The sequence below is a fragment of the Hyla sarda genome, chromosome 3 (genome assembly GCF_029499605.1).
Source record: "Hyla sarda isolate aHylSar1 chromosome 3, aHylSar1.hap1, whole genome shotgun sequence".
In the NCBI taxonomy this organism is placed as follows: Eukaryota; Metazoa; Chordata; class Amphibia; order Anura; family Hylidae; genus Hyla; species Hyla sarda.
Window position 1 is genome coordinate 289,589,230 of NC_079191.1, and position 26,294 is coordinate 289,615,523.

Below are 26,294 nucleotides of genomic sequence, written 5' to 3' on the forward strand. Positions count from 1 at the left end.
GGTTGAAGGTGACACAGGTACAATTAAAATCAGAAGGGACTGACAACAGGCTAATCATTGGTGCAACTCTTTGCAGTTCTCAAGAGAAATTCTGCAATGAAGACTACAATAAAAGTCACAAAATCGGAGTAAAGTGTACAGTTCACAGCTGCAGGAGTGATGGAGATCTTTCCCAGACTGTGTGTAGTTATCCTTACAGTATTCACCTCAGCTGTGCTGGAGTCAAAACAGACCCAAGTACTGGAAAAGTAAACAAATGAAGCTGCTTACCCTGCTGACTTCTGTGGGAGTCACATCTGTAAAACAAAAATAAATAAAATTAAACCGAGCAAATGTTAGGGAAATAGCAATGACATATTCTTTATTCACTTCTATTATGTAAATTATGTAAATATTTGTATTCCCAAGAAATTATAATTCTGGAAGATCTTTTCTTTCATAGCCCTGTGTTGTGCCATTCCTCTATCATTTTTTCATAAATGGCCAATTGGGTGTTACCAGTAACGGGAATATTTCTACATTGTCCGTCACGGTCAGCTCTGACAATGTAGAAACACACGCCCAACTGGTACCACCCATTTGGATATTTAGTCATACATTTCTAGTAATAATAATAGGAATGGCACAACACAAAGCAATGAGAATAAATGCTCCAATATTTGATATTTTACTGGTAATAAAATGTATTTACTAAAACAGAAATGTCAGGTAAAGCCACAAAAGAACGTCCCCTACTGGTAACACCCATTTGGATATTTCGTCATACATTTCTAGTAATAATAGGAATGGCACAACACAAAGCAATTAGAATAAATGCTCCAATATTTGATATTTTACTGGTAACAAAATGTATTTACTAAAACAGAAATGTCAGGTAAAGCCACAAAAGAAAAAAAAAAATTATTTATCGGCGTATAACACGCACTTTTTAGGCAAAATTTTTTAGCCTAAAGTCTGTGTGCGTGTTATACGCCGATACACCCCCAGGAAAGGCAGGGGGAGAGAGGCCGTCGCTGCCCGCTTCTCTCCCCCTGCCTTTCCTGGGGTCTAGAGCGCTGCTGTCGGCCCTTTTCACCCCCTGGTTATCGGCGCCGCTGCCCGTTCTGTCCCCCTGACTATCGGTGCCGGCGCCGACAGCCAGGGGGAGAGAAGGGGCAGCGGCACCCATTGCCAGCGCCGCTGCCCCGTTACCTCCCCCCATCCCCGGTGGCATAATTACCTGAGTCGGGTCCGCGCTGCTCCAGGCCTCCGTCGTGCGTCCCCGGCGTCATTGCTATGCGCTGAACGGCGCGGCGCATGACGTCAGAGCGCCGCGCCGTGCATAGCAACGACGCTGGGGACGCACGACGGAGGCCTGGAGCAGCGCGGACCCGACTCAGGTAATTATGCCACCGGGGATGGGGGGAGGCAACGGGGCAGCGGCGCCGGCAATGGGTGCACCTGCCCCTTCTCTCCCCCTGGCTGTCGGCGCCGCTTCTCTCCCCCTGGCTATCGGGGTGAAAAGGGCCGACAGCAGCGCTCTAGACCCCAGGAAAGGCAGGGGGAGAGAAGCGGGCAGCGACGGCCTCTCTCCCCCTGCCTTTCCCGGGGGTATATCGGGGTATACACGCGCACACACGCACCCTCATTTTATCATGGATATTTGGGTAAAAAACTTTTTTTACCCAAATATCCTTGGTAAAATGAGGGTGGGTGTTATAGGCCGGTGCGTGGTATACCCCGATAAATACGGTATCTATGCAAAAGTGTCCATAGACTAAGTGTTTTTGACTGTGCAACTGTTCCTTGAATGTAAAATGAAGCAACTTTCTGAAGAGTCTCCAAGAACAATTTCATTACTTTAGCTGCTACTCAGAGAAAACTCTGATCTTATGATGTTAGAGATAATAGTGGGTGGGGGGGGGGGGGGATTCATGGGTATGTGTTGTTATACGGTAGTTATACAACAGTTCAGATTGTGAGCAAGGGGGGGAGAAAACCCTTGGAAGGCAGCTCACACAGCTGTATACAAATATGGAGAGAATACAGACTGCACACAAGCTACAGAGGCTGTAGCAGGGAGATTAAAGGGGTACTCCGGTGGAAAACATTTATTTATTTTTTTAAATCAACTGGTGCTAGAGAGTTAAACATATTTGTAAATTACTTCTATTTAAAAATCCTAATCCTTCCAGTACTTAGCTGCTGTATGCTCCAGAGGAAGTTCTTTTCGTTTTGAATTTTTTTTCTGTCTGACCACAGTGCTCGCTACTGACACCTCTGTTGTTGTCAGGAACTGTCCAGAGTAGGAGCAAATCCCCATAGCAAACCTATCCTGCTCCGGACAATTCCTGACACGGACAGAGGTGTAAGCAGAGAGCACTGTGGTCAGACAGAAAATAAATTCAAAACAAAAATAACTTTCTCTGGAGCATAAAGCAGCTGATAAGTACTGGAAGGATTGAGATTTTTAAATAGAATTAATTTACAAATCCGTTTAACTCTCTAGCACCAGTTTATAATTTTTTTTTTCCACCGACGTACCCCTTTAAAGACAATAGATGTAAACCTACAATTTAACGCCCTGGTTCTTCCTAAATGAGGAGGTACATTTACATCCTGTACATGAAAGGAGCTCAGGACGACAGATCTTGGCTGCCATCAATATTGATCACGACATCTGAAGCATTACAAGGGCTTTGTACGGCTCATTGGATCATCCGCGACACGACCCGGGGGTCCAATGAGACAAGGTTGTGGCTAGAGGTCTCTTCACCTGCTGCTCTCAGGGGATCTTCTTCTCTAGTCAGCATTCTGGTAAAAATTTTAAGGTTATAGGTGGTCAAATAGGGCAATTTTTAACATACTTATTTTGATTTAAAAAAAAATGTTTTTTTTTGTTTGTTTTTTAAAGTAGCACAATAAAAAAAAGAATGTAAACATGGGCAATATTTTAATATATTTTCTTATGTAGGTCAATACAAGTCAGTTTTACTGTAAAGTGTGCAGCAACCCTCTAAAATTTGCAAAATTGCAGTTCTCCACACGAATACGGGTAATATATATATTTTTGTTTTGCCATACATTTCATGATAAATGGAGTGACTACAAAGTACAACTGGTCTTCCAAAAACAAGCTTTTACATGGGTCTGACGATAGAAAAATCTAAGAGTTAAAGTTCTTAGAAGGCAAGGGTGAAAAAACTAAAATGTAAAAAAAAATGAAGCTGGCTGTGTTTATAAGGGGTTAATATAGACCATGAAGACATTTTTTATTTTGTTTTTAGCTTGCAAAACTAAACAAAAAAAAGCTTTTATAAAGTTTTCCTTTGAATCTGCAGCCACATCATCACCATCAGTAGAGAAAGGTGAACGACGTACAAAATGTCATTGCACCAGAAACAAGGGACTTGTCGGCAGTTACAAATCCTGCACATCAAATCTACGCAGGATCCTGTATGTGTGAACTCCGGTGGAAACGAGTAGAAATCAACTGGTACCTAAAAGTTAAACAGATTTGTAAATTACTTCTATAACAAAAAAAAAAAATCTTAATCCTTACAGTACTTATTAGCTGCTGTATAAAACAGAGAAATTTGTGTATCTATTTTCCGTCTGACAACAGTGCTCTCCGCTGACATCGCTGTCCATGTCAGGAGCTGTCCAGATTAGAATCATATCCCCATAAAAAACCTCTCCTGATCTGGACAGTTCCTGACATGGACAAAGGTATCCGTAGAAAGCACTGTGATCAGACTGAAAAGAACAAATCTATCTATAGCTATAGTATACAGCAGCTGATGAGTACTGGAGGGGGTTAAGATTTTTAAATACAAATGATTTACATCTGTTTAACTTTCTTGCACCAGTTGATCTGAAAACTTTTTTTTCTCCACACGAGTTCCCCTTTAAGACTTTTTTTTTGGGCTGTTTTTTTCATGTCTTGTTGCACAAAATTTGTAACTTCCTGACAGGTTTAAGCTTAATAAATCTGACGGATAGTAAGACAGTGGGATTTTACTACACACCAGTGGGTAAAACGCTAAATTCCCCACAAACAGTAGAAGGGGTTTGTATTCCATTAACCATTCACTATTTTCTGTTGAGACAACCTGTAAAATCAATATTTAATGCGTCATCAACTTTCATATTCACCTAATGAGGAAATCTAAACTGTTGTTTCATTTGGGAATTGGTAGCCAACATCAGTAAAGAGGAGCAGAATAATTAGTGGCCAACATGAAGTCAATTCTCATCAGAGGCTGGAGCAATCCACAGAGTAACAGAGGTATCAGGGGAAAGTTATCTAAAGCAACTTGCGCACATTTACGTTTGAGATTCATTTTGGCTTGCTTCAGGGACACTAATTCACAACTGTGGGATGTTATTGATGTTGCTAAGACACATAAAATAAAAAAACATTAATCTTATGGTTGGTGGCTGTGCAATTATTAAAAAAAAAATCAAGGCATTTGCAGATCTCCTGCAATAAATTCCACGTCTGTATGAACATGTATTGTTAATATGAACATATACAGTGGGGCAAAAAAGTATTTAGTCATTCACCAATTGTGCAAGTTCTCCCACTTTAAAAGATGAGAGAGGCCTGTCATTTTCATCATAGGTATACCTCAACTATGAGACACATAATGAGAAAAAAAATCCATAAAATCATATTGTCTGATTTTTAAACAATTTATTAGCAAATTATGGTAGATAATAAGTATTTGGCCACCTAAAAACAAGCAAGATTTCTGGCTCTCATAGACCTGTAACTTCTTCTTTAAGAGTCTCCTCTGTCCTCCACTCGTTACCTGTATTAATGGCACCTGTTTGAACTTGTTATCAGTATAAAAGACCCCTGTCCACCACCTCAAACAAACAGTCACACTCTAAACTCCACTATGGCCAAGACCAAAGAGCTGTCGAAGGACCCCAGAAACAAAATTGTAGACCGGCACCAGGCTGGGAAGACTGAATCTGCAATAGGCAAGCAGCTCGGTGTGAAAACATTTACTGTGGGAACAATTATTAGAAAATGGAAGACATTCAAGAGCATTGATAATCTCCCTTAATATAGGGCTCCACGCAAGATCTCACCCCGTGGTGTCAAAATTATCACAAGAACGGTGAGCAAAAATCCAAGAACCACACAGGAGGACTTAGTGAATGACCTGCAGAGAGTTGGGGCCTAAGTAACAAAGGCTACCATCAGTAACCCTACGCCGCCTGGGCTCAAATCATGCAGTGCCAGAAGTGTCCCCCCTGATTAAGCCAGTACATGTCCGGGCCTGTCTGAAGTTTGCAAGAGAGCATTTGGTTGATCCAGAAGAGGATTGGGAGAATGTCATATGGTCAGATGAAACCCAAGTAGAACTTTTTGGTAAAAACTCAGCTTGAGATTTTTGGAGGAGAAAGAATGTTGAGTTGCATCCAAAGAACACCATACCTACTGTGAAGCATGGGGGTGGAAACATCATGCTTTGGGGCTGTTTTTCTGCCAAGGGACAAGGACGACTGATCCGTGTAAAGGAAAGAACGAATGGGGTCATGTATCATGAGATTTTGAGTGAAAACCTCCTTCCTTCAGCAAGGGCATGGAAGATGAAACATGGCTGGGTCTTTCAGCATGACAATGATACCAAACACACCACTTGAGCAACAAAAGAGTGGCTTCTTAAGAAGCATTTCAAGATCCTGGAGTGGCCTACCAGTCTCCAGATCTCAACCCCATAGAAAACCTTTGGAGGGAGTTGGCAGTCTGTGTTGCCCAAAACATCACTGCTATAGAGGAGATCTGCATGTAGGAATGGGCCAAAATACCAGCAAATGTGTGAAAACCTTGTGAAGACTTACAAAAAACGTTTGACCTCTGTCATTGCCAAAAAAGGGTACCGTATATACTCGAGTATAAGCCGACCCGAGTATAAGCCGAGACCCCTAATTTCAACCCAAAATCCCAGGAAAAGTTATTGACTCGAGTATAAGCCTAGGGTGGGAAATACCTCATCCCCCCCTGTCATCATCCAGACCCGTCATTAACATCCTCATCATCCCCTTATCATCCCACACATCCCCCCTTCATCATCCCCTTGTCATCATCCCACACATCCCCTTATCATCCCACACATCCCCCCTTCATCATCCCCTTGTCATCATCCCACACATCCCCCCTTCATCATCCCCTTGTCATCATCCCACACATCCCCTTATCCCACACATCCCCCCTTCATCATCCCCTTGTCATCATCCCACACATCCCCTTATCCCACACATCCCCCCTTCATCATCCCCTTGTCATCATCCCACACATCCCCTTATCCCACACATCCCCCCTTCATCATCCCCTTGTCATCATCCCACACATCCCCTTATCCCACACATCCCCCCTTCATCATCCCCTTGTCATCATCCCACACATCCCCTTATCATCCCACACATCCCCCCTTCATCATCCCCTTGTAATCATCCCACACCCCCCCCCCCCTTCATCATCCCCACCCCCCTTCATCATCCCCACACCCCCCCCCCCCTTCATCATCCTCTTCTCATCATTCGCCCTCAGTGGTCTTCAACCTGCGGACCTCCAGAGGTTTCAAAACTACAACTCCCAGCAAGCCCGGGCAGCCATCGGCTGTCCGGGCTTGCTGGGAGTTGTAGTTTTGAAACCTCCGGAGGTCCGCAGGTTGAAGACCACTGCGGCCTTCAACATCATCCAGCCCCCTCTCACCCCCTTTAGTTCTGAGTACTCACCTCCGCTCGGCGCTGGTCCGGTCCTGCAGGGCTGTCCGGTAAGGAGGTGGTCCGGTGAGGAGGTGGTCCGGGCTGCTATCTTCACCGGGGGCGCCTCTTCTCCGCGCTTCCGGCCCGGAATAGAGCCGTTGCCTTGACAGCGACGTATCTGCGTCGTTGTCAAGGCAACGTGACTATTCTGAGGCCGGGCCCGAAGCGCTTAGAAGAGGCCTCCCCGGTGAAGATAGCAGCCCGGACCACCTCCTCACCGGACCACCTCCTTACCGGACAGCCCTGCAGGACCGGACCAGCGCCGAGCGGAGGTGAGTACTCAGAACTAAAGGGGGTGAGAGGGGGCTGGATGATGTTGAAGGCCGCAGTGGTCTTCAACCTGCGGACCTCCGGAGGTTTCAAAACTACAACTCCCAGCAAGCCCGGACAGCCGATGGCTGCCCGGGCTTGCTGGGAGTTGTAGTTTTGAAACCTCTGGAGGTCCGCAGGTTGAAGACCACTGCGGGTGGGGGAGTTCACTCGAGTATAAGCCGAGGGGGGTGTTTTCAGCACGAAAAATCGTGCTGAAAAACTCGGCCTATACTCGAGTATATACGGTATATAACAAAGTATTGAGATGAACTTTTGTTATTGACCAAATACTTATTTTCAACCATAATTTACAATTAAATTCTTCAAAAAGCAGACAATGTGATTTTATGGATTTTTTTTCTCATTATGTCTCTCATAGTTGAGGTATACCTATGATGAAAATTACAGGCCTCTCATCTTTTTAAGTGGGAGAAACTTGCACAATTGGTGGCTGACTAAATACTTTTTTGCTCCACTGTACATATTAAAATTATTTAGAATATATTTATTGAAGTAAATTCTGTACAATGCAATCTTTGCCTGGACATGCATAAATGACCGTCTAATTCTGCTGCCCATTTTCAAACACAGTTTACTAATTGTTAACATAAAATACATCATATTACATGCCTTATAGATATGAACCAAGTAGCTCTGAACTGGAGACCGGAGGCCTCTAACTATGCATTACATTCTCCCCATGGAAAGCAACTCAAGCAGATCAAAACCATATAAAAACGTATGTACTAAACAAACACACACTTTTTCTTTATATGTAGAGTTGGAGAGCAGAAAGAGTCGACAGGTTATTATCCATCATTATATGGGGGAATGAAAGGCTATTGAGTGCCTGGAATGCGTTAACTATATGGATCAATGATCACATGCTTAAACATTAGCATATTGATCATCTGGTTTGAGATTTCACCACCAGAAGCTCATGTGCCCGGTTAAATGACAATAAATAAGACACAAAATAATAGCTTAGTTTATTTTTGTTTTTCAATAGTTTGCAAAATGTAATATCCTTTACATTTAGAAGTGCTTGTATCAAACCATTATTATCATATATTCTTTAGGGAGTAAAAATAAATGGCATGTGAAAAAATTCAATTTAAAGAGAATCAAACAGCACCGTACCAGGTATGGTAATGGGATTCAATTCTGAGCCAGATGTTTCTGAACATGTCCATTCTTTCTGCGGACTCTGCTCAGTCCTCTGCAGTCCTAGCTATGGCATGTCGAAGTCTACAGAATATCTGCATGGATATTTTCCATGCAGACATTCTGCCATGTGAACCTGGCACACTCGTGTGAACCCAGCCGAACAGTACCATTGAATTTCAGTGCGCTCTGTAAAATAACCCATTCTTTCACAAATGTTTGTAAAGGCAGACTGCATTGGTAAGTGCTTAGTTTTATATCTGTGGCAACTGGGACAGAATGAAACATCTGAATTCAATGATTAACCCTTTCCCAACCCATGACATTCCAATACATCATGGGTCAGACGAGGGGAAAATAGCATGGGCGTCAGGTCCGCATCATAACTAGCAGATGCCCACTGCTTTCAGCAGCTGACATCTGTCGGCAATGACGGGCATCAGAGATCACTCAGATGCACTCCGCCCCTAGACATCTTATCCCCTATCCAAAGGATAGGGGATAAGATGTCAGATCGCCGGGGTGTGACGTCACAGGGGGGCGGAGTCGTGATGTCACAATCTTCCGTCCCGGTGGCCGAGATGGACTCAGCCTGAGGACCTCCAGCAGTTCCGGAAGCCGCGAGAGGTGGGTGCTGCATGGTAGATCCAGGGGGTCCCCAGCAGCGGGACCCCGGCGATCTGACATCTTATCCCCTATCCTTAGGATAGGGGATAAGATGTCTAGGGGCGGAGTACCCCTTTAAATGGTTAAATACAGGTAATCCCTACTGTCTTGGAGACCCATCGCAATAGCATTACATTGATCTATGTCCACTAATCCACTAATGGCTTATGATAAGCTCCTGGGTGGCATAAATGTGCATCTCCTGGGTATTGTAAATAGCTGTGGTGCAGCTAGGCTTTGTTCTCTTTGACCAGCTGGACTAGCTATGACAATTTCCTGAAAATTGCATTACTCTAGGTTTACAGGTAACCACTTGCCACTTTATGTTAGCAGGTTGCTGTTTACCATTTACTACGGAGTGCTTTTCGTGTCTGTGCGTATTTAATATACAGAACTGCACAGGTATTTGCACAAGCACTTTATAGCTCAGTATATAGGTCTGTATGTTTACCTTCAATATAGGGATATGTCGGCATTTCAGTGGAATCTGTGGTGGTGCACGAGGTAGGGCAAAGCCACAAGAAGAAGAAAGATGATACCCAGCACTCCCCAGTAATGCACAGTGAAGATTTATTATGCCATAGTGTAGTACAAGGATGCGTTTTGGCATGGGAATCTTCCTCAGCTGTCTGCCTAGGCAAAACGTCCAAACTACATTTGAGGACACGCCCGCTTTCTCAAGCCTGATTTGAGAAAGGGGGCGTGTCCTCAAACGTCGTCTGTGTTGTCTATCATTAAGAAGTAATACTAAAAAACGCATATGAAAAAGGAAATAACTGTGGTATGAAGTGTTTTACTATATTATATCTTGTCTCTTACTCCAACCTACCCCCATTGTGGGGCTATTTATTTATGGATGGTTCATTCCTTTCTGTTACTCCTGCCTCCCCTGATGATGTTGTGTTGAACTGCGACAAAAACGTAATAGGTCGTCTGGGAGTATTGTATTTTTTAAGCGAGTTCCTTTGGCCCAGTAGTTAAATTGATGACCCAACTTGGACAATTGTTTAGGTTGTAACACATATCAGTGACCTAGCCATCACCCTGATGTGTTTTTGTTGTTGGAAATTCAGAGTATTCTAATCTACATGATAAATTACAAAAAAAAATAAGTCCTGAGGTTAGCATTCGACTGATGTTTTGTTCTAATTACCGTAAATTTTTTTATTTTTGGGTAAAATAAAAAACTATTTTTTTTTGATCCTTTGGCACTTTCCCTGCAGGCCTTTTATTTTAGAATTTTGTTAGGTACAAAAAAAAAATTTTCAAATGACGCATGAAGGGATGGCAAAAATTGTAGGAATGAAAATGTATATGTTTTAGAACAAAATTTTTATTAATTTTTAATCAGGGACCAATTTATGTGAGCGGGCAGGGGCATAAAAAGGTAGCCGGCAATATAAAAAAAATGGATAAAGGGGCCATGTAATTGTAAAAAATAATAAATATTTTTAATTAATTGTGTAAACCTTGTAATAATGTATTTTAATAATGTGTTTTATAAAGTGCTTTGTTTTTTACTACTTTTCAACTTTATTCTCTCTATTTACGACATCATTTAGGTACTACTACACTAAGAGACAGATCACAGCAGATGTCACTCCCTTGAAGATCCATTTTCTCTATTTATTCAATAGCTCAGCAATTACAGTAGATGATGTGCATAATCATGTCAGTGTAATAATATTCCTTGTAGAATACATTTATGGTTCTATTATGGACCTTTTCAAGTAATATCTGAAGAGAGAGAAGAGCATTGTATGTGCTGGTTGGAGTGCTAGAGCTCACCTTCTGGTTTCCTATGACTAACCTGATCGGAAACAGTTGGGTCCCTCTGAACTCCAGAGTCTCCTAAGGCTGGGTTCACACTTGAGAAGCTCTAAACAGAAAACTTCTGTCCGAAGCTTTTGAGCATGGCCAGGACCCCATAGACATTTGGCGGCAATGTCTGAGGAGCGGATTCTGCCAGAATATTGAGCAGGTTCAATGCTCTTGCAGAATTTTTTATCTGATTTTTCTGTAGGAAATTCCAACCAGAAAACTAGGCAGTGTGAACGGGTTCAAGGAAAATCCATTCACCTGCATGTTAATGCTTCAAGCAGCAGAATTTCCTAACAAAATTCCTTAGTTTCCATCCCTATATTCTGCCTCACAATTGGCCATTAAAGGCTTTTTATTTTATTTTCTTTATTGACCAAGGCAAGGCTGTTGTGTTCTCGCAAGCCTGTGTGGCTGAGAAACTGGGGGAGTTGCAGCAAGTGACAGTCTCAGAGGACAAAGTCCTGAAAGTCAGTCTTGGCCAACTTATCTCTCTCTCTTTAGCGCACTTGCTTTCTTGCTAGACGACTTCTCATCTTCTTTTGAACAGCTCTGAATTCTCTCGAGATGGCGAAACACAAGTGTAAAACCCTACATTTCCACTATCCTTCTATAGCACAAGCTACACAAGATTACGGTTTGCATATTGCTTGACAGATACTCTAGTGCTACCTTCAGTATAAATTTTTTTATGGTTTAGGATAACTGAAAAAGTGCATACACAGAAAATAAAAAATATTACAAGAACAGCACAACACTGTTAGTTCTGTCTACTACTTTACTTTCTGCATGGTGATCTTGGGACAACTTAAAAGGTTGCAGGTAGGACACAAAAATAGGGTACAAAAAGGAGAAGGCATGGTAAAACATATTGGTAGGTTTGAAAAACATGGTATTATGACAAATTCAATGGACTTCAGCATAGCTTGATCATCTCTTGACTTTACAATGTACACATTGTACTGCCAACATGATAAAATGCAGGGCTGGTTTTAGACTTAATGTGGCCCTGGGCAAAATTAAAAGTGGGGCCCCAAAAGAGGAACAAGTTAGTTAATTTAGTCAAATTTAGTTAATTCAGGATGTAGCATGCTAAGAGTGTTGCAAGTTTATTAACCTCTTAAGGACGCAGGGCATACCTGTATGCCTTCCGCCCGCTCCCCTGCTATGAGGCGGGCTCACGGACTGACCCAGCTCAGTCTGGCTGTTCGGGACCGCCGCTGTGAAATCGTCTGGATCAGCTGAGTGACGATTACACTCACCTATGCTACAGCATAGCATTGAACAGTGTATTCAATCAGAAGATTGCATGGACTAGTCCACTATGGGGACTACAAAAAAAAGTTAACAAAAAAATAACAAAAGTTAATAAATGTGATTTAACCCCTTTCCTAATAAAAGTTAAAATCACCCCCCTTTTCTCATAAAAAAAAATATGTGAACAAAAATAAACATAAAAATAGGTGGCATTGCCATGTGCGTAAATGTCTGAACTATAAAAATATAATGTTAATTAAACCGAATGGTCAATGGCGTATACGTAAAAAAAATCCAAAGTGCAAAATTGCATATTTTTGGTAATATTGTATACCCTAAAAAAATGTATAAAAAGCGATCAAAAAGTCCCATCAAAACAAAAATGGTACCAATAAAAACTACAGACCACAGTGCAAAAATGAGTCCTCATACATCCCCATATAATAAAAAAATTATAAGGGTCAAAAAATGATGATTTTAAACATACCGGTACTAATTTTGGTGCATGTAGTTGTATTTATTTTTAATTAGTATAATAAAATAAAACCTGCACAGACTGGGTATCCTTGTAACCATATGGACCTAGGAAAGAAAAAAATATATATATTTCCCAACCAGAGTGTATCCAGCTGTTGCAAAAACTACAACTCTCAGCATGCTGGGATTTGTAGTATTCCAACAGCTGGAGGAACCCTGGTTGCAAAACATTAATATATACACATGCAAGCATAAATTAGTGTTTCCCATTCAGAATGCTATTGCAAAACTACAAATCCCAGAATGCCCGAACAGCCTATACAGATGGAGGCACCCTGGTTGGGAAACACTGATAACGAATGATATAAAAAAAAAAAATATTATATATATATATATATATATATATATATCTCAAATGTTAGCGCCATGAGATTTTGCCACCGCTGCGATATTTGCTGCACTAGGGTTGGGCCTTAGGTAGGCCTAGTGAACCACTGTATATCACATATATTTTAAAAATATGTACATATACACATGCATACATACAACACATACATACTCATCACACATAAATCATACATGTGTATATACATACTTGCATTACACATACAGCACACTATACACAAATACATGTAACATTTAAACTGTTTACATCACACATGTGCATCAACACATTACATCTACTTACTTTTATTGGAAGCTGGCTGGGTGAATTAAATACTGTATTTTCCGGCGTATAAGACGACTTTTTAACTCCGTTAAATGTTCTCAAAAATCGGGTGTCGTCTTCTATGCCGGGTGTCGTTTTATACGCCAGGTGCTGCAGTCGGCCGGTACGCCCGGGGTATGGATAATGCCGACCGAGATTAACTTCCCCCATCACATTCGGGACATCCCTGTGTCCCGAAAGATCTTTTCGGTACACAAGGATGTCCCGGTTACCTTTCTGCAGCCCCCCGTTAACTTAAAAATGCAGGGGCTGCCGGGAGTTAGCGCACGCAGGGACGTCACATGCGTGCGCCCATAGCAACAGCAGAGCGGAGTGGAAGCCAAACGGCGAAACGACGTTGGGGTACTGGTGTTGTGTAGGTAGGTACACTGTCTATGTCTCCCAGCCTGTGCTTTGTGAGTGGGGAAGCCTTATGGTAATGCTGATATTCTGTGCTCTAATTGCACACCATTACTTGCCTTTCCCCTTTCTCCTGACCACTCGCTGGAGGCTATGTATGCAGTGACCTCCTTATTTAGGTTAGCTCTGTTTTTTGGTGCAATCTTTTACATGACTGTTATGTGTAACTTATAATTATTGTCATACTGGTGGCCCTACTCTGTAGTTAGGAATAACCATGTCATGTTTTGCATTTTTGCATTTATACTAACCAATAATATACTACCTGCCTTACCAACTCCTTTTTGTCTGGCTATACTGTCCCTTTTAACTGTTTTTATTAAATGATGATCACCTAAGTTGACAGCAGCGTCTAAAGGATCTTATATCCATCCCTGGTGGTCTAGTGGGGGGATCGTACTATTTTGGTCGAAATTTTTTTATCTATCAGGACAAGTGGATTTTCTTGAGGGACAAGTAGATTGTGTTCCGCTTTAGTCCCTTGGACAAGTAGTTTTTTTTTTATTTCCACACCCCTGTGGCTGCAGGGCTACACTGCTTCCCCCAGCTACAAACACTCTAGCAGCCGCAGGGGGCCCTGGGCCAACATTAAGAGACAGACAAAAAAATTTAAAAACACACATCAATGACCAATATAGTAAAGATTATGAAAAACTAAATCAAGGGCATGAATAGGCAGGCAAGATGGGGGGGGGTTAATCACATAACTGTTGATAGTATGGTGATTGTCTGCCCCATTCTGGAGATATTGCTCTCTGTATTCCGTATGATCATCTACAGCAGACAGCACACAGAAGAAGCTCTCCTACCAAATGTTTTTTCCTCTGTCCCATTACTCAACTAGATGATGGAAATAGAAAAGAAGCATTTTTTTTTAACCAATGCCTTTATTGTGGAGCTACTGTCACTCTTCCGGGCCCCAACTTACTAGGACTGGTTATTAATACTCACTAAACCTTACAGAATCTCAAGTGTGCACAGAAAATCAGTTTCTCTATTTGTTCCTGTGAGAGGCAGACAAAGACTATCTGTGCATATGAGACACTTTATTTGAAGGAGTATAGTATAGTTGTATAAGACTTTGACTTTTTATTTTTAAAAAAAAAGGGAAAAAAAAACACCACAAGAGAAACTATGTTTCTCAAAAATTCCAAACACAGAAGGTCAGAGAAGAGATGGGAGGGGATGGATGCATTTCTACTCTATAACAAACACAATACATGGAATAGTATTAGGCAGCTTTCACACTATAAAAATACCTCCATTATAAAAACCCTGGAAATCGTCCGTTAAACGGACGTTAGAAAATCCCATTATAGTCTATGGGATTTTTCTAATAGCCGTTTTAATCAGTTATCGCCTGTTATTGATAACGGCCGTTATTTTGTGACAGGCGAATGATTGGAAGAAATAGTGCATGTTCACTGCGGATGTATTTTTATAGTGTGAAAGGGGCCTTAGTTGAAATAAACTGTTTATAAATTTGATAAGAAAGAGCGCATTAGTAATAATAATAAAATTAAAATAATAATTTCTTAATAATGTAATTATGTAAAACAAGAAAAAAGAATGCAAAAATTGCTCAATAAACCTGTGTTCATGATTAACATAAAGCATACCAGAAATGAGTCGGTGAAGTATTTAGCTACACTTAACCATACTTTATTGTGTCAAGGTTTATAGGATTCTTCTTGACCTGTAGAATGGGCACAATAAGCAAGCTTCGACTTGTCAGTAGGCAACCAGCTATATAGTTCATTAGTGGCAAGTCAATATTAATAAATGGGAATAACTAACCACAGAGATCTTTGGCCATGCTTCTGTGCTCATTTAACACTATACTGAGCTAAGATGTCTGGAGGCAGTGAGCTCCATATTTAGTCACAATTGTGGTTGTGTTTTGTGCATTTATAGTTCATTGAAAAGAATAAGGATCATTGTGATCATTTAAGTACATGAGCTCACTTTCACATACATGACACTGGACAAAGTCCCAGTTATTGCAGTTTGGGAGCACTAATACCTTTGAACTGTGTACTGGTTTCAGAGGAAAGAATTCATTTATAAACCCTAAAGACTATTGTTATGCATCAAAAAAGAATATTTTCTCTGCAGTGTCAAAGCAGTGTCTTAAATTATCATTACTTACCATATGATGGAGTGCTTCATGCCTGGATGCACAAAAGGAGTTTTAAAGCTATGACTTGCAAAATATTTATGGGACGGATTTCCAAAATCTGACTAACAAGTATGTAAAACAACCCCAATAATTAAACATAACTAAAAAAAAGAAGAAAAAAAAATAATCACACAATGGGTTGCCTTTGTACACATTTAGCACAATTCACATCTCCAGCTCCATGTGCTAGATCTGCTGTATGCATGACACTATAGTGTTTGACAGACAATAGTTATTGTTAGTGCTATTATGGAACCTCTAACACAGATGTGAACAAGGTCTAACATTCTAATTGCAGGTCTGACAACCTCAGATGAAATGCATTATTTTATGGTCTTCTTCTATGCTTGCTGTAAAACTGGTAAATCCCCCCCATCAACACATATGCAGTGTTGCAGCGTGGTTCCCAATTGCACATCTCACTCGGCGGAATATCCGAGCGAATATGGCAAAAAAATCCCACTCAGAAATTTTGTTGCACCAGACCTTTGTTTTCAAAGGTATTCTGCTGCACTGGAATTTCCTCAGGGGAATAATCTGCTGCAGAAATTCCGATTCTGGCATCAGCAGAAGAATTGACATACCAACACTGGTAACGACAGCCTCTCTCATAGATTGGCACTCATTTACAAAGCCTTTACAAGACTCAAGCGCTGGGAAGGTAGGGCTGCATATACACTGCTCAAAAAAAAAAAAAAAAATGGGAGCACTAAGATATCATATCCTAGATCTGAATGAATTAACTAATCGTATGAAATACTTTCATCTTTACATAGTTGAATGTGGTGACAACAAAATCACACAAAAATTATCAATGGAAATCAAATTTATCAACCCATGGAGGTCTGGATATGTAGTCACACTCAAAATCAAAATGGAAAACCACACTACAGGCTGATCCAACTTTGATGTAATGTCCTTAAAACAAGTCAAAATGAGGCTCAGTAGTGTGTGTGGCCTCCACGTGTCCATATGACCTCCCTACAAAGCCTGGGCATGCTCCTGATGAGCCAACTCCTGGACAGTCTGTGGTGCAACGTAGGGTTGGTGGATGGAGTGAGACATGATGTCCCAGATGTGCTCAATCGGATTCAGATCTGGGGAATGGGCAGGCCAGTCCATATCATCAATGCCTTCCTCTTGCAGGAACTGCTGACACACTCCAGCCACATGAGGTCTAGAAGGTCTAGCATTGTCTTGCATTAGGAGGAACCGAGGGCCAACCGCACCAGCATATGGTCTCGCAAAGGGTCTGAGGATCTCATCTCAGTACCGAATGGCAGTCAGGCTACCTCTGGCAAGCACATGAGGGCTGTGCGGCCACCCAAAGAAATGCCACCCCACACCATTACTGACTCACTGCCAAACCGGTCATGCTGGAGGATGTTGCAGACAGCAGCACGTTCTCCACGGCATCTCCAGACTCTGTCACGTCTGTCACATGTGCTCAGTGTGAACTGTCCAGGGCAGCATATGTTTGCTATGGGGAATTTCTCCTTCTCTGGACAGTTCCTAAAATGGACAGAGGTGTTAGCAGAGAGCACTGTGGTAGTGACAGGGAAGAAATCCAAAAAGAAAAGAATACAGCCGCTAATAAATACTGGAAGGATTAAGAATTTTTATTAGAAGTAATTTACAAATCTGTAACTTTCTGGCACCAGTTGATTTAAAAAAAAGTTTTCCTGCCTTTCACCGCTCACTACATGATGGCACAGTCAGATATATAACTCATTTCTCTGACTGTGCCATCATATAGTGAGTGGTGAAAGGCAGGTAGAAAATAGCAACTAGTCCATTCATAAGCCACACACTTTACCTTTTTTTGCTCCCTGCTTGGGTGAGGCTGAGGCCTCTTAGATTTATTACAGAAATAGCACAGCAGCCTCACTACAGTTCCTGCCAGAAATACTCTGTGCTGCTGGGAAGCCTACTCCATCTTCTACCTGCCTTTCACCGCCCCCTACATGATGGCACAGTCAAATATATGTTATATTTCACATATAACTTATATCTCAGACTGTGCCATCTTGTAAAATGCGGTTAAAGGCAGGTAGAAGATACATACAACTATAAAATTCATAAGCCACCCACCCACCTGTCCAGGCCGGCCTGTTTTTGGGTCCATGCAGCTGCCGACTGAGAAAGCTGACAGACAGATCAGGGCACTTCTTCGGCAGGGCTCTGTACACCGAGGACAAGCGGGGCTCCGTACACCGAGGACAAGCGGGGCTCCGTACACCGAGGACAAGCGGGGCTCAGTACACCGAGGACAAGCGGGGCTCAGTACACCGAGGACAAGCGGGGCTCCGTACACCGAGGACAAGCAGGGCGGGCACACTGGTTTTCGGTGGCAGCAGTAAACTCAGACGCTGCCGCACTTAGACGTGAGGTTCACATGACCTAAGCTCCTCTCCAAGGCAGCCACTAGGGTTCTCTTAAAGGGCTGCTGCTACAGTGGCTGTCTGGGACCGGAATAACTGTAACATCTCAGAGTAACAGTAACAGACCTAGGGGCCGCAGCGGCCCGTGTCAGGCACGGCTATTTAAAAAAAAAAATATATATATATTATATCTATATATACACATTTTAAATGACAGGTGGCAGACGGCGGGCCCTTTTCCCGGCCGGCCCTTCAGACAACGTCCAAATGGACCGGCCGGTCAGTCCGTCCCTAAATCCATGATAAAATCCTTTTCATTTCAATTGTAACATCTGCTGCAGATTTGTGCAATGGAAGTTGGGTGGATTTTTCTTTTCAATGTTTATGTACCCTAAGGGCTTGTTCACAAGGGTGGATTTGATCGTGAACCTGCAGCATGTTTCCTTGCGAAAAATCCCCTGCAGACCTCATTGATGCCAGACGAATTGCTGGTGCGGACAGCCCACGGAGAGCCAGCCTCCATTCACATTTGCATTTTTTTAATTCCATAACATTTTTTTATCCCTGAAAAAAAAATAAATAAAATAAAAAACACCTAATCTTTCTGTTTGGGTTGAAATAAATGTAGCTTGCAGCATGTTACTTGAAGCAATTTTCATGTCATAATGCTAATCAGAGACTTAAAAATAAACACAGCTGGGAGTGCAGAGTTCAGTCAGTTACATTACGCACAGATTAGCTGGTACCAGACGTCATCCAGATAAGAAATGCAAACTAAGGACAACTTCTGCATAGTTCTTAAGCAATCCCTAGCCAATTGGCATTTTCTCTTGCACACTTAGCAATATTACAGCATTTCCCTCTGTTTCATTATTCAGTAACAAAGTCAAATTACAAAAAGAAATAAATGAAACATATATGAACATGAAAAAAGGACAGACTGTAAGAATCCTGTTAATCTAAGCCACAGTGATGTAAAACACACAGGCATAGGCGTGCGCAGCCTATTGCATTAGGGTGTGCACCTTAAAGCACAAACTCACGCTGCACGCGTATATGTCCGCCATTACCAGCGGGTCCCTGGGTGCGATCGACAGCCGGGACCTGCCGCACATGATACGGGCATCGCTCCGATGCTCATGGTTATGCTTAGGACGTAAATGTACGTCCTGGTGCGTCAAGTACCACGTCATCAGGACGTACATTTACGTCCTTCATCGTTAAGGGGTTAAATGGAACTTAATAAAAGGTATATATTATCATATGGAAGGTCCCTATTCAAATCAGTGCCTATAAGGTATGTAGGTTGGTTTTTAGCTAGCTAGGTCAGTTGGTAGCTAGATGGATTGGTAGTTGATAGCTAGGTAGATAGCATGTAGGCAAAGTCAGATCACAATACACAGTGTTACTTCACACTTTGTATGTTTAGTTCACAAATAGAGCAACTGATAGAGTCACTTCATACAATCATAGATGCATAGCCTCTAGTGTTATTCAAAGTGCATATATAATGAGGTGTTACTGTTTCACATTTTGTGTAAACTGCGCATTCATAAACATAAGATGCATAACTTTGTCTTGATGTCAGGACCCTTGTATAGTTGCACAAAGTCCTGTGTATTACATGGGGTCCCTATATTAGCACCAGGTAATGTATTCACTGTTCACGTCCCAACACTGCGCTATTGCATTAGTGCCAGTCACTGGTGGCCCGTGAAGCGATATTAGAAGAATACACGCTACAACATGATCCCTGATTAATTAAAGCATGTAGGATCACCTATGGCAATGTGAACGGAGCCCAAATACTTGAAACCAACTACCACTACCTAGGAAACAGCGAAGTGCAATGGCATAGTGTTATACAATCTGCAGCCAATGCATAACAAAGGAAGCTGTGTACATATGTGGATTAGGAAATGGAGTGATGGGCACTAGTGCAATAGCGCAGTGTTGGGACATCTGCAATAAAGTGAACAGTGAATACATTACCTGGTGCTAATATAGGGACCCCATGTAATACACAGGACTTTGTGCAATTATACAAGAAGGGTCCTGGCATCAAGGCAAAGTTATGCATCTTAGGTTTATGAATGCGCAGTTTACACCTAATTATATATGCACTTTGAATAACACTAGAGCAGTGGTCTCCAACCTGCGGACCTCCAGATGTTGGCTGTGCGGGCATGCTAGGAGTTGTAGTTTTGCAACATCTGGAGGTCCGCAGGTTGGAGACCACTGCACTAGAGGCTCTGCATCTATGATTGTATGAAGTGCACTCCATCAGTTGCTCTATTTGTGAACTAAACATACAAAGGACATTAACTCACATATAATTGGACTGCAAAATAAAGAGCAGTAATAAAAATTCATAGAAGTAACTGAATAATGGCATGTCTATGTGAAAAGGGGCCAGTAGAGCAGTGTTTCCCAACCAGGGTGCCTCCAGGTGTTGCAAAACTACAACTCCCAGCATGCCTGGACAGCCAAAGGCTGTTCATGGAATGCTGGGAGTTGTAGTTTTGCAACATCTGGAGGCACCCTGGTTGGGAAAAACTGCAGTAGAGTAAGTGTGAAGTAACACTGTGTATTGTGACTAAAAGCCCCCCCCCCCCCCCCCACGGGTCACCACCCCACACGATTCCCCATCCTAAAGTACTAAAGAAAATAATTAAAAAAAACTCACCTAGTCCCCCGCAGCGATCTCCTGAAGAGCCGGGCCGCGTTCTCTCTTCTCCACAGTGCAGGCACCGATGATTGACGTCATCAGCGCCTGCGTCTGGGAAGGGGTCACGGCCTTCTCTGAACTGTGTGCGCATGCAGTCCAGAAGCTCCGGCCGTGAGTGACCAGCTATAAATGCCTCCCTGGGTTAAATAGACCCACGGAGCATATAATACAGCAAAGTCTGCGGGCAGAACTGGGGAGGATTCCCCCATGATCTGTCCCCCTGCATGATTTTCTGGGGGGATATGTCCCCCCGATTCCTACGCTCCCTGGATATCCCGAATTTGACTGAGCCTGGGCTTGATTAGGGTGTGCCCAGGCACACCCAGCACACACCGTGCGCACGCCTATGCACACAGGTTCTAACAGAGCCATAATACCTGACTGACCTGGACTGCTGTTAAAGGTGTATTCTGGCCTTAGACATCTTATCCCCTATCCAAAGGATACGGAATAAGATGTCTGATCGCAGGGGTCCCGCCAGTGGGACCCTCCACGATCTCCATGAAGCAACTGGCATTCTGTGTCGTGACGAAGACGTGACACACCCCCTTCTATTCATGTCTATGGGAGGGGGTGTGACGTCACATCTCAGTCTCTGGAGCAGCACCCAGCACAGGATGGGGATACGGTGTCTAAGGCCGGAATACCCCTTTAATATCAAGGAGCATCACTATTTGGCTACGCTGGAAGATTTAGGCATAACGCTTTACGTGTAGACTATGGGGTTCTATTTTTGCACAAAAAAAAAACCAAAACAAACAACACACTGGCCCTCATTTACTAACAGGATCTCAACACTTTTTGTCGGGTTTTGCGCCAGAATCTGCGCCAGAATCTGGCGCGCAACCCAACAAAATCAAAATCACTCAGAGTGAAAAAAAAAAAATACAAAAGGGGCGTTTTTCCCGACAAAAGGGGCGTGTTCCCGACAAAAAGAGAAAAAACACTCCGAGTGTGAAGAAAACTCACAGGAAAACCTGTGAGTTTTGCTTCACAGATACCCGACAGCTCTGAGCTGTCGGGAAATTACTCAAAACGGAGTGAATCCTGCTACCCCCAGCATGGAACAGGGTCTGTTCCATGTTGGGGGTAGTAATACAGGGGCTGAGGGATTGATCGCACCGGGTCTCACTTCTGAGACCCGATCCGATCAAAAGTTATTAAGCAGAGAAGCGGGCAGCATGTTCCGATCCCCTGCAATGTACTGTAAACTTTCATTTTTAAACTCCCCACCAGAAGCCCTGAATGGCCGGGGCTGAGCTGTGGTGGGCAAAGATGTATAGAATTGCTGGGGGGGTATATATCTGGCCCCTCCAGCATTTCTATATATATTAGCGCTATTTCAAACTTAGTGGCCGCTGCGCTTGAATAAATGTACTGCCCCCCAGCGCTATTATATATCTATACTGACCCCCGCTGCGCATATTTATATATATATATACTGCCCCCCCCCCCCCAAAGCTGCGCATATTAATCTTCATCTTCTCCCTCCCCTGGCTGCCAATGAATGAAAACTCTATTAGCGGGGGAGCGGAGGGCTGCTGTCCGCTCTCGCTGCTAAGAGTTTATCATTCATAGCGGGCAGCAGCTGCATATCATGCTGTGGGGGTCAGACCTGTATATATAGATGCACGGTAGGGGTCAGACATATGGATATATGTCTGACCCTCACAGCATCTATATATACAGGTGCCGGCTCACCGCTATGAATGACAAGTAAAGCAGTGCAGGGAGCGGAGGCTCGCGCTGCTGCCAATAGCTTACTTGTCATTCATAGCGGTGTGCCAGCATTTGTACATGAATGCTGTGAGGGTCAGACATATATCTATATGTCTGACCCCCACAGCATGATATGCAGCTGCTGCCCGCTATGAATGACAAACTCTTAGCAGCGAGAGCAGGCAGCTGCCCTCCGCTCCCCCGCTAATAGAGTTTTCATTCATTGGTAGCCAGGGGAGGGAGAAGATGAAGATTAATATGCGCAGCTTGGGGGGGGCAGTATATCTATATAAATATGCACAGCGGGGGTCAGTATATGCGCAGCGGGGGTCAGTATAGATATATAATAGCGCTGGGGGGGGGCAGTACATTTATTCAAGCGCGGCGGCCACTAAGTTTGATATAGCGCAGCAGTGGGAAATATATATAGAAACGCTGGAGGGGCCAGATATATACCCCCCCCAGCGATTCTATACATCTTTGCCCACCACAGCGCTTCTATATTAAAACCCTGTCAGGAGCCCTGATTGGCTCCTCGGCCCTGGCCATTCAGGGCTTCTGGTTGGGAATTTAAAATGAACGTTTACAGTACATTGCAGGGGATCGGAACATGCCGCCCGCTCCCCTGCTTAATAACTTTTGATCGGATTGGGTCTCAGAAGTAAGACCCGGTGCGATCAATCCCTCAGCCCCTGTACTACTACCCCCAACATGGAACAGACCCTGTTCCATGATGGGGGTAGCAGTACAAGCACTAATGTAGTCAGAATTTGCAGAGACTTTTTTCTGTCGCACAGAATACATTTTGTGCGACAGAAAAAAAAACCTGCGACAGAAAGAAAGGTAAATTGGGCGACAGATTAGTAAATCACAAGGAAAAAAAAGACGAGTACACTGAAAAAAAAAACCTAACCGACACTCCAGTTTTTGTAAATGAGGGCCACTGTCTTAAATGGCTCGCAGCACATTTATTATCAGTGGATAGATGCCTTTCTGCTGGTCCAACAGAAGTTACATGCCTTTGGGAGTGGTCTAAATATGCCAAAAATTTGGCACAGGCGTAACCGTCAGATCAAATAAAAAAACTTTTTTTTTTAAATATATCACTCAGTACCTAATTCTTACCAAGTACATCTAAATTGTATGTGTCTAGCACCTTTATTTATTTTTTTATTAGACTTAATTTAGCTCACTAGTCTGAACTCCTCTCAAAGGGAGGGGGCATGGCCTCACTGTTCAGGTCTCCACCCCCTCCCTCAGTATGCTGTCTGCTCACATCTCCCCTAGCATTAGGTAAACTACAACTCCCAGCTTGTCCTCACTGACAGTAGCGGGACACAAGCTGACAGTGTGAGGATTTTTCCTCCAGCTGTGAGCCCTGCACTCACAGCTGTCAATGAAGGAAGTGTGTCCATGACGTAGGTGATGATGCACGGAGACAGCAGGACTAGTATGTGTCCATGCAGGCAGGGAGCTGTTGTTCGAGTGCCTTTTTCAGTATGAAATACTGAAAATGTTCTAATTAAAGCAATTGCAAAACCTATTGGTTTTGCATGCTTTACAGCATTATCAAAAGTTTTGTATCTGACAGTGCCCATTTAAAGTAAACCAACTCATGGATCAAGGAAAAGTGGAGCCAGCACTGAGTAAAAAGATACTTCTTTATTGTAATCCAAATTAAAACTCCATGGAAGGCAAGGAAAAAATTAGCACAAGGACAAAAGTGCAACACAGCATAGTTGGAACACCTCAGAACGCCAACGCGTTTCAGAGCACTAAGGCCCTTAGTCATGGCATACATGTTGTCTCTACAACACACTCTTTTATACTGAGATGGCTCAGGACCTCACCTCCCTCAAGCGGAGGGAACACCGGAACCAACTCATTAGGACAACCAACTTTATTGTCCAAAGTGAAATAAAAAAACAAATATAAACAATTACAAAAAAATGAAAACAAGAATAACAGAACAAAATAAGAAAAAACCTTTTTCCACAATATTGTCAAATACAACAAAATTCCAAGGGAAAAAATGGCAAAAATGAATGATTAATAATGAAGTATTAAATCCGTCCTGTTATTCAAACCAAAAGGATGAATGCTATTGAATAAATAAATCCACATAGCCTCCCTATTATGTAAATTCCCTATTGTCACCTCCTCTTTTACTGGGACTTATTTTTTTCAATAGAACAAAATTTGAAATGACACATCACCATTATGAACTGAAAAAAAAATGTTTCGACAGGTTAGACATACCACTAGTGAGAGGACCAGTCGAATGGCAAATATGCTCCTGTATGCGTTTTTTCAAGGAGTGTTTAGTGCTACCAATGTAGGTGAGTGAGCAAGCAGAACATACAATTTTGTATATAACTAATTTGGAATTACATCTCACCTTGGAACATTTAAAAAAAAAAAAAAAAATGTTTTCAGCCATGTATGATTATTGTCTCGATCTGCAACTGTACTCGGATTCTAAGAATTAGCTAATGTCAGAGCTCTACGTGTAGAAAATCTTATGCCTTTTTGTAACACTATACTCAAACCAGGATCAGAATGTAATATAGAAAGGTGTTTGGATATGATGTCTCTAATTTTATTAAACTGAGGGCTGTAAGTTGTTACAAAGGTAATGGGATCACTAACCTGATTGTGTTCCTTTTCTTTCAAAAGTTCAGACCTATGCAAAGAGTCCACTTGTTTACGGGCTTTATTTAGGATTCAATTCGGATAACCTCGCTGTTTGAATTGTGTGCATACTGAATTGGCTTCCTCCTGATAAATGGACTCAGCAGACCTGTTCTGTTTTACACGGATCAGTTCACTTACAGGAACACCTTTAAAGGGGTTCTCCGGTGCTTACACATCTTTTCCCCTATCCAAATGATAGGGGATAAGATGCCTGATCGCGGGAGTCCCGCTGCTGGGGACCCCCGGAATCATGTAGGCAGCACCCCGTTTGTAATCAGTCCCCGGAGTGTGTTTGCTCCGGGACTGATTACAGGCGGCCACCGGGCCGGCGGCGTGTGCCTGATCGCGGGAGTCCCGCAGCTGGGGACCCCCGGGATCATGCATACGGCACCCCGTTTGTAATCAGCCCCCAGAGCGTGTTCGCTCCAGGACTGATAACAGGCGACCACCGGGCCGGTGGCGTGTGACGTTACACCTCCCCCCCCCCGTGTGACGTAACGCTCCGCCCCTCAATGCAAGCCTATGGGAGGGGGCGTGACAGCTATCATGCATGATCCCGGGGGTCCCCAGCTGCGAGACTCCCGCGATCAGGCATCTTATCCCCTATCCTTTGGATAGGGGAAAAGATGTGTAAGCACCGGAGAACCCCTTTAATAGTGTGTTAAGAGTGATATGAGTCAGCTCTAAGAATGGTATTGCCGTCACTAGATTTTCGGAATGGACTTCTCAATACTGTTGCCATTAGCAACCATAAACACATCTAAAAAAGGTGTACAAGTTTTAGACCAATTATGTGTAAATGGTAAGTTACAATGATTATTGGTTAAGTATTGCATGAATGTGTTTCACTACATTTCCACATAATGATCACGTCATCGACGTATCTACCAAACTAGGCCACATTGTCTCTGCAAGGGTTGTGATCAGAAAAAATATAATAATTCTCCCACCAAAACACATAAATTTGCAAGAGCAGGTGAAGATTTTGCACCCATTGATGCTCCAGTT

General features: G+C 42.8%; 1 protein-coding gene across 5 annotated transcripts in view; it reads right to left on the reverse strand.

The window, feature by feature from the left end:
- The window catches only part of PDE10A (phosphodiesterase 10A), a 673,197-nt gene that overhangs the window by 197,814 nt on the left and 449,089 nt on the right, over positions 1-26,294 (reverse strand). For all 5 annotated transcript variants that reach the window (XM_056566828.1, XM_056566831.1, XM_056566829.1 and 2 more), the window contains one exon: positions 271-296. In XM_056566828.1, coding sequence (XP_056422803.1) covers positions 271-296 — 26 coding nt within the window. The remainder of the gene's footprint in view (positions 1-270; positions 297-26,294) is intronic.